Source organism: Physcomitrium patens, chromosome 23, assembly GCF_059467195.1.
Source record: "Physcomitrium patens ecotype Gransden chromosome 23, ASM5946719v1, whole genome shotgun sequence".
Lineage (NCBI taxonomy): Eukaryota > Viridiplantae > Streptophyta > Bryopsida > Funariales > Funariaceae > Physcomitrium > Physcomitrium patens.
Genome location: NC_143432.1, coordinates 12,048,904 through 12,057,095, shown reverse-complemented (window position 1 = coordinate 12,057,095; position 8,192 = coordinate 12,048,904). Strand labels below are relative to the sequence as shown.

The window sequence follows — 8,192 nt, the reverse complement described above, 5'->3', positions numbered from 1 at the left end:
TTCTTCTTAGTACTCTTAGCTTTACCTTCTAGGTATAAAGAATTATGTAGTATAATATACTTTTACCACTTCATTAATGCATTCAATTCACCATGTTTTTGAGTAAAAATTAAATAAATAAATAAATTTAATAGATTTGCATTTGTATTTTTTTTAAACAATTTATTGTTAGTGTATTAATTTTTTAGATTATACATTAGAACTATTTCCATGCTTTTTAGGTTTTATCTATGCTCAATACATTAGTTTATTTTTAAAAAATTAAAATCAAATAAAGTATCAGATTTTATAAAGACATTTCAAATCTCTTTTTATAGGTAGACAAGATTTGCAGGTAGTTCCATGTTACTCTTCAAGTGCAATTTTTTTAATAAATGTATTTTAAAGACAAATCAAAATGTATATCAAATTATTGCAAAATTAATACAAAATTGAATAGGAAAAATGTATACTTTAGAGAGTCTTAAATGTACTCCAAAAATTTCTTCAACACTAAAATTCAGGTAATTAGAAGAAAAAAAATCCAAATTAAATTACAATTAAATCTGTACGTCTTTTTTCTAGAAAAGAATAGGTATATAGTAATTATTAATTTTAGGGTGTTTAAGCATTAACCTGAGAACAAAGCTCAGTTCTGCTCCTAAAAATTTCAATAACGAAAGGTGGCTGGTCGAACTGGCCATTTTGATTACATAAACAAGCCTTTGACTGCAAAACCCACACAGAAACAAAACTCATCTGACCTAGTTTTTGCTTTACATTTCATACATTAAGCACTGATCAAATCATTGAGAGTTTCTGTCATTTATATGATTTCGTCCCTACCAAAACAAAATTGAACCGTCTCAAGACCACAATGAAAGAGATGATCCTGGGGTTTAAAAATACAGAGTTATTTACTACGCAAACATTTGATAGGCAAATCATACATGCAAAGGGGGCTTGACGCTACTATCAAAGGCTTGGACGTTTAGGGATTAAGAATGTCATAAAAACATAACAAGCCCAATTTCTAACAGAGAGATCTGGAACCATTTTATGTACAAGACTAACATCAGTGTATAATAACGGATAAATGGGCTAATTCAAAGTGAAAAATGCAGATGGGTTCGAGATCTGGTAGCACTTGTGGGGATGGAGGAACTGGACTTCATGATGGAGCCTTGATCAGTCTTCTTCAAACTTGAGTGGAGAGCATTGTTTTCCACCATTGTGCTGACAATCTTCGACAGCATCCAGCCAACTACCAATGTCAAGTGACAATGGGCATGGCACTCTCGGAGGCAGAATTGGAACGCATGTAGTCAAAGCACGAGGCATGTGTTTCACAAGGTGGACCAGCTTACAAGAAACTTCTGTTTGCCCCATAAACCTGTAGGACATAAAAGCTTCACATGACTTAACAAGAAGGAAACGGGATGGAGTGCCACAGGCTCAACATCATCAGCACTACTCGAAAAAAACTCCGTCGAGGCACAAAAGTCTCAAAATAAAGGCAATAAAGCTAGAGGTATCGACTGAGCTTGGGAGAGCTCATACGTTGCGACAGCTACGGCAAGAGAGGGAACCAAGGAATCGATGTTCAACCAACATCCCACAACCTGCGCCAGGAATTCATGACACTGTGAAAACAAGGGTGCTGTGCGGGTGATTGCAGATCATAGTGATGAATAAATGACTTAGTACAGTTCGCTGTTGAATTTCGCATACGCATCTTTGAGAAGATCAAAAACCTTCTCCGCAATGTACTTTTGTTTCACATTCGCTCCTTTCTGCTGGACTTTGTCAGGATGCACACAAAGTATTGCTCTCTGATAGGCTTTCTTGACGGCAGGACCAGAGACAAGATCCGACATCGATACAACCTTCCAGTTGCACTCTGGCCACAGCATCAGGTGTAAGGTGGAAAGCAAAGCCCGCAAATTGCCTTCCTTCCCGACAGACCAACGTCGCACATCTGCATCCAGTGTGCTCGAGTATCTCTGTCTTTCCTCTTGCTCGCGCTGTAATGCCTGATCCCGCATATTTTTCTCTTGTAAAGCTTTGGCAGCCCGCTCTTCTATAAGCATTTGCTTTTCCAGTCGCAGTTTCCTTCTATCTGCAGGCTCTCCTGGAATCTCCTGAACCTTCTCTGATCCAGACGGTTGGGTGAAAAGATTAGTCCAGTCATCAACGGCCCTCTTCGTTGAAGGTGATTTTCGAGTATCTGATGTACCAGAGAAATTATTGAGATTTTCGCCTGATGAAAATCTAGAGAGTCCTCCTGAGGGAGGATTGACCGAGACTGTGGGTCGTTGCCGTGGTTCACTGGTGGCACGGAAGTTGTCCCTGCTGCGTAATTGTTCAGCAAGTCCTCTTTCCTTCTCCCTCAACCTATCCCGTAATTTTTCCTCTTCCCTATCCCTTTCTCTTTCTCTTTCTCTCTCCCTCTCTTTCATACGCTCTTTATCTCTGGCAGCTGCTGCCCTTTGACGAGCTGCTCTCTCTGCCCGCTCGTGGGCTTCTTGCACAGCCCTCTCCACCGCTGCTCTTTCAGCACGCTCCTGTGCCTCCATAGCAGCCTTTTCTTGAGATCTTCTTAGTCTTTCACTTGATCTTTCATTCTCTCTTTCTCTTGCCTCTTCTTGTTTAACTAACCTGTCCTGCAGTTCTTTTTCTTGCTGCCTGAGGACTCGGTATTGATTATCCTTTTCTTCTCTCCTGGTTGCCGGATCCTGAGAATAACGCTCTCTAGGATCAAACACTTTCTCACGCCTGCTCTCCCTCGGCCGAGAAGGTTCTCTGCCGCCGACTGGCTCGGAGTCTCTGAAGATTGAATCCCTCAGACCTTCCTTTTCTAGCCTTTCCTTCTCCTTAAGACGCTCTTCCTCCCTTTTAGCTCGGCGTCGCTCCCTCTCAATTTGCTCACGCATCCTCCTCCTATCCTCTCTGGATGGCTTAATTTCTGAACCCAAGTCAACAATAGTGACCTCTGGCAAAACAAACCCGTCTTTCTGGTTCGCCGCCTGCTTTTCGGCACTTCCATTTGGCCTTTCCATCCCAGAACTCGGCTGTTTGGAGGGCTGTCTTTCCACATCTGAGCGTGACTGGGCCTTCTGGCTGGGCTGAGGTCTATCAGTGCCAGATGACCGGGATTTAGGACTAGGATGTATGTCGGTTGCAGAAGATTGCGGAGGCTGGCTAGGTTGATGCTTCGGGGTTTCAGAAAACTTCGTGTAACCAGAACGATGCCTGTCAGAGGAAGAATGATGCCTTGCAAGGGGAGGTAAAGGAGGAGGAGGTCTGGAGGGAGGTGGAAAAGGTGAAGGCTTAGTAACAAGTCTAATCTGGTCAACCGTAAGCCATACTTCTGCCAATGGGTCTGGCTTTCTCCGAGATCTACGTGGTTCTCCAGATCCTCCAGCTGACGGCATGTTTACCTCAAACTTAGTGAGTGGCTCCTCAATATTTAGCGATGGACCATTCGAGCGACTAGCGCCAGTGCGTGTAGATCTGCGGGTTCCCGTGTGTGCAAATGACGAGGATGCGATAGGACTGCCCGTGGAGTTTAAATCGAAAGCCCTTCGCATGGGAACACCTTCATCTTTGCTTGAACTCACTTCTTGAGCCGAGGCATGGTTTCTAGATTCCGAAACAAAAGGACCTGGACCTGAATTAGGAGAATCCGTCTGCTTTGTGTTGGCAGTCGCACTAGTTGGGGATTTGGACACCTCATCCAATGAATCAAGCGATGCCTCTCCTGCCCTTGGCTCGGAAGTGGACATCCTGAGTGGACTAGGGAGTTTCGTAGGCAAATCCGTGCTAGACGGTGCATAAGGCTCATTGAGGTCTGGGAAAGCAGAGTCGTTTGAAGCGGGTATTGTAAATCCAGGAGTTGAATCCATTCTTCCGATAATTTCTGCCTCTGAGCCATCCATAGAAGGAGATGACCTGGCTGAACCTATCTTGTGGTTTGAGTCAGTATTCAACCTGCTTCCTGTCAGACTACTGGCTCCTTCTGCAGACGATGGCTCAAATAGAGAATCTCCCCCCCTGTGACTAAATTGTGGAGTTGATCTAGCTGTCCTAGACCGTCCAAACCCTCTCATGAAACTGCCTTTCAAAGGACTGTCGCATTCAACTGATGCAAAATATTTAGAAGATTGCGATTTGGGACTATCATATGAACTGGGAACTGATCCCGCGTGACTATTGGTTTTAGGATCCCTTTGGAGTGAATCCAAAAATTCCTCTTCTGCAGATCTTCTCGAATGTCCAGAGCGAGATGGTCTTCTCCCAACATCTGCTGGAGCTTCTGTCGCAAGAGTTCACCAAGTGGTCAATACAACCGAAGAAAAAATCCGTCATTATCTACTGATTGACTGCTTACCATACGTGTAGAGGTATTTTCCTTCGACTGAAGGAAACATAATAAAGGTATCAAATTACTTAGTAAAAGCTGCTATTGTTTTATCAAATAAGACTTATAGAGCACACCTTGCTCATTCATCTTTTGAATCGGATGCTCTGTTGGCCTTGTACTTTGGAAGAAAACGGCAGGAATGTCCTCACTGTAAGGGCTATCAGAAGATCGAGCAGTTGATTTGCTGAAGCTACCATCCAAAAACTCAGCAAAGCTTGAGCTTGAAGCAGAACCTGATTTGGCGCCGCTAAATATCTCTTCGAATACTCCCACACTAGAGCTTCTGAATGAAAAACACGTAAAATGCGCACAAAATTAACACAAAATGACATCAATTGTAGCACGTCATGAACGCCATCACAATTCAGACCTTTTCAGTGCACTGCTTCAAGTATCAGATCCTGCAGCATAGTTGCGAAGAGACTAAGCAATAAAACTTCACCTTAGAGTTACTTTCCATACACTCGCTCATGATTCTAAAAAATACAAACCTAGTTTTTAGATCATGAGACTCTAATCGTTGGCAAGACTTGATGACACACGGAAATACACTACATCGCCACATGGACAGTTCGGACTAACCAAACGTTCTAGGCAACCGGAGGTAAAGATAAGATTCTGTAAATAGAAAAAAATTGAGAAGGATGAACACTTCGACCGAGTCTGACGATAACATGCAATGATAATACAATGTACTTCAGCGCACAATAGGACATGAGGGCAAATCAATTAAACAAGGATGTCTTTTTAGTGAATGCTTACTTTGAAGGCATGCGAAAACCTTCATCAAGTGAGCTTCCATATGTCGAGAGCGGATCTGATTGTCGGGTGCTTGATTTGCTCGACCCATTCTGTCCTTGAGAACGAGTATCAATATTATCACCTACTGCAAATACTGCGGCAGCGGCAGATTGATTGATGCGTCCAATTCCACTTCCAACACTTGTCCCTCTATCCAATGATTTCGCATACCTATCTTCTGACCGAGGCCCCAAAGATGCAGATTTACCTACAGCCTTCAATCCATAGTTTCGCTGTAATATGTTGGCGAACTGGTCCTCCATGTTTAATTGCGAAAGAGTCGAGACGCCTTATTCACTACTTCTGCGTTGATCTCTGTTCTAGGGTGCTAAATCCGATGATAGTTAGCCGCGGATGATCTCACCCGTTGCACCGCATCTGCACTGAGAGGCTATGTAGTGAGAACTTCTGTGGAGATATAGCTCCCCTAGGATGGCATTCAGAGGTGTTTAGTGCGGCGCCTACTAATAAAGGCAGAACTAGTCACAGGAGCTCCAAAGTGCACCCCAACCTAAGAAATCACAAACATAATAACACTGATGTCCACCGAATATATCTCCATCGCAGGCTTCACAAGTCACCGTGCAACGCAGAAGAATCTACTCATCCAGCTGACCTGACGGCACCGCTGGCATCCACTGTGTCCACAGCACTACCTCACTTTCGGGTTTTCAGAATCTGGAGCTTCGATCACAGCCTACACTCCACAAAAACTGTCACTCTTTCCCCCGTGCTATTCAAACCAACATCCACGCTATCCCAAAATAAAGAAAAACCTTTCTTCCTCTCCTCTGTTCTCTCTGTCTCGTTCAATCTCCCACAACAGAACGGTTCTCCACAACACCATCTGCATCGCACCAGAACGGACCCACCGTACTTTAAAATATTCTCACACACCTCTAAACCCTGCGGCATGTCATCGGACTCGAAAAGACGCCTGTTCGCCCTCCCGCCCGCTTCTCCACGCCCTCCACACACCAACCCGTCTGGCGGAGCTCCTCTACGCACAGGCACCCTTCGATAGAGTCGCCACTCATGCTACCACCAAGGCATTCCCGGGTATGCCCCCACCTCCACGGTTCTTCGTCACGCGACTTCCATCACTCTCCCCGCCACCAGATCCATAGCCTGCCTGCGTGCTTGCACTCCCTACCCTCTTTCTCCACCCCTCGACTCTCAAGGTCACAAAACTCCTCCTAGCAAGCCGAACCCGGCAACCAAAACCCTTTGCTAAAAATACATCGGCAAGACGCTACGCTATTTCGGGGCCGAGGGGTGAGTCAAGAGAGTGCGGATTCAGCGCAGCCAGCTCGGGGCAGGGCGCTAACAAGCAATGGCAGGCACTGGCGATAGCGGGCTGGACATGCAAATGCGTGATTCCTGCGTCACCACCGCGAGGCCCTCACAGCTCCCAGATCCACACTCTTCAATCCCATCACCCTCCCACTCGATCTCCGTCTCGGTCTGTCTACGATCCTCCCTGCCCGCCCTTTTCCACGTCCCGTTTTAGGGTTTCACCCGGCACTTTCCCGCCCTGCGGTTCGCTGGGTCACCCTGGTCTTTGCCCTGGCCCCGTCATTCTGTCCGCATGACCCCTCTCTCACTGGATCTGTCTTTGCCCTTCTCATCTGATCATTTGACTCAAACTGGCTCTCTGGTGTGTGTAAAAAGCACCGAATAGGAAATTCGGAGATTGTATTGGAATTTAAAACGAAACAAAATAAGGAGAGTCACTGTTCGTTTTACTTTATGGTGTTGATCCATAAAAACAGTGAAAGAGTATAAAAAAGTCTACCATTTTTCTTCTTTGTGGGTTGTTATAAACATGGATGTGTCATGTCAGTCGATAAAACAATCGATAAGAGGTAATTTTTATCCTGTGGATTTCCACACCATGAATGGCTTGAACAAGTATCGACTTGACATGGAACTGTAGGAGAGGTTGTGTCAACATTTTCATTCTGGATTCGATACCGCTAGCAGCAGCATGCCAGGTAATAGATCACGCAGGCAACGGCAGATATTGACCTTTGCTCGAAAATTGGGTAGTGGCCAACTAATTTTAATCTTGTGGGTTGTGTGTGGAAGGATCCAAGTGCTTCTTCGTCCGAGGGCCATTCTCCGAAGGGGAATACTCTCCCTGTGCACGATCCGTAGCCCACTGTGATATTTTTGTTGACTCAGTTAACGGACCAAGTCTCCGTGAAGGATTCAGCAGCGTGGCTGGTTCTTGCGTGGCTGGTTCTTGGTAACACCACCCCTCGGCATCACATCCCCATCATGTTTGTGAGGGTACAGATGGAAGAGTCTGGGTGTGGGGCCTGCACTCGAAAAGAGCATCAAAAAGTAGGAAGGGGGGTGGAGCAGCTTTACACAGTTACATAACGGTAGTGTAAAAACTCTTTGCTACGGGATAAGGTTTCGTGAGCAGAATGTCAACTTGGTTTTCCTTCACAACAAGCTCAAAGAGTTTGAGATTCGAGTTTGTGCGGATATGGCTCTGAAAACAGATTGTGTTGGGAGCATGAGACCTAGAAATCAATTTGACGGGAGCTAGAGACAAGCGGGGGCCCCAGTGGAAGATAGACCTCTGCGCGCAGGACGTGCTGATTGGAAAGCCTGTAGCCTAATTGGTCTATATACTGAAGTCGCTGACACTCAGATGTGATTTTACTATTATTGCAAACATACTATGGGATTGATCAGCAGGGATGGTGTAGAAGACCACGGGAGATGGGATCAAATTACTTTCAGGAGTGACACTGCATTGGCACGACAATGGTCAAGGAAAGCATGTTTCATCTTTCATTTGCTGCAACGGTGAGACTCGGATAAGCCTCTGACTCCTTGTTTTTCGCAATGTGTAATGGACTGAAACGAGATCATGACCTATATTTCAAGTTGGAAGTATTTTGCAACAATTTATCGTGCAAGGGTTGAAACTCACTGAACCGCTTCGAATTTGGGTGGCTGGAAGAGCTCACAAACC

General features: G+C 45.1%; 1 protein-coding gene across 6 annotated transcripts; it reads right to left on the bottom strand.

The window, feature by feature from the left end:
• Positions 1-874: 874 nt before the first annotated feature.
• LOC112275802 (uncharacterized) lies at positions 875-6,680 on the bottom strand. Of its 6 annotated transcripts, none has more exons than XR_016500252.1 (4): positions 5,165-6,680; positions 4,477-4,685; positions 1,540-4,294; positions 875-1,372 (listed from the first exon to the last, which is right to left on the bottom strand). XR_016500252.1 is itself a non-coding variant. In XM_090246542.1 (4 exons), the coding sequence occupies exons 2-4, from the start codon at positions 5,464-5,466 to the stop codon at positions 1,680-1,682; spliced, it is 3,126 nt and encodes a 1,041-aa protein (XP_090102668.1). In that variant the 5' UTR covers positions 5,467-5,900; positions 6,101-6,680; the 3' UTR covers positions 875-1,679. The 6 variants fall into 6 exon arrangements, 5 of the variants coding, with proteins under 5 accessions (XP_090102668.1, XP_024362220.1, XP_024362219.1 ...); XM_090246542.1 differs by having other exon boundaries at positions 875-4,294; positions 5,165-5,900; positions 6,101-6,680; XM_024506452.3 differs by having other exon boundaries at positions 875-4,294; positions 5,165-5,586; positions 6,101-6,680.
• Positions 6,681-8,192: the final 1,512 nt, after the last annotated feature.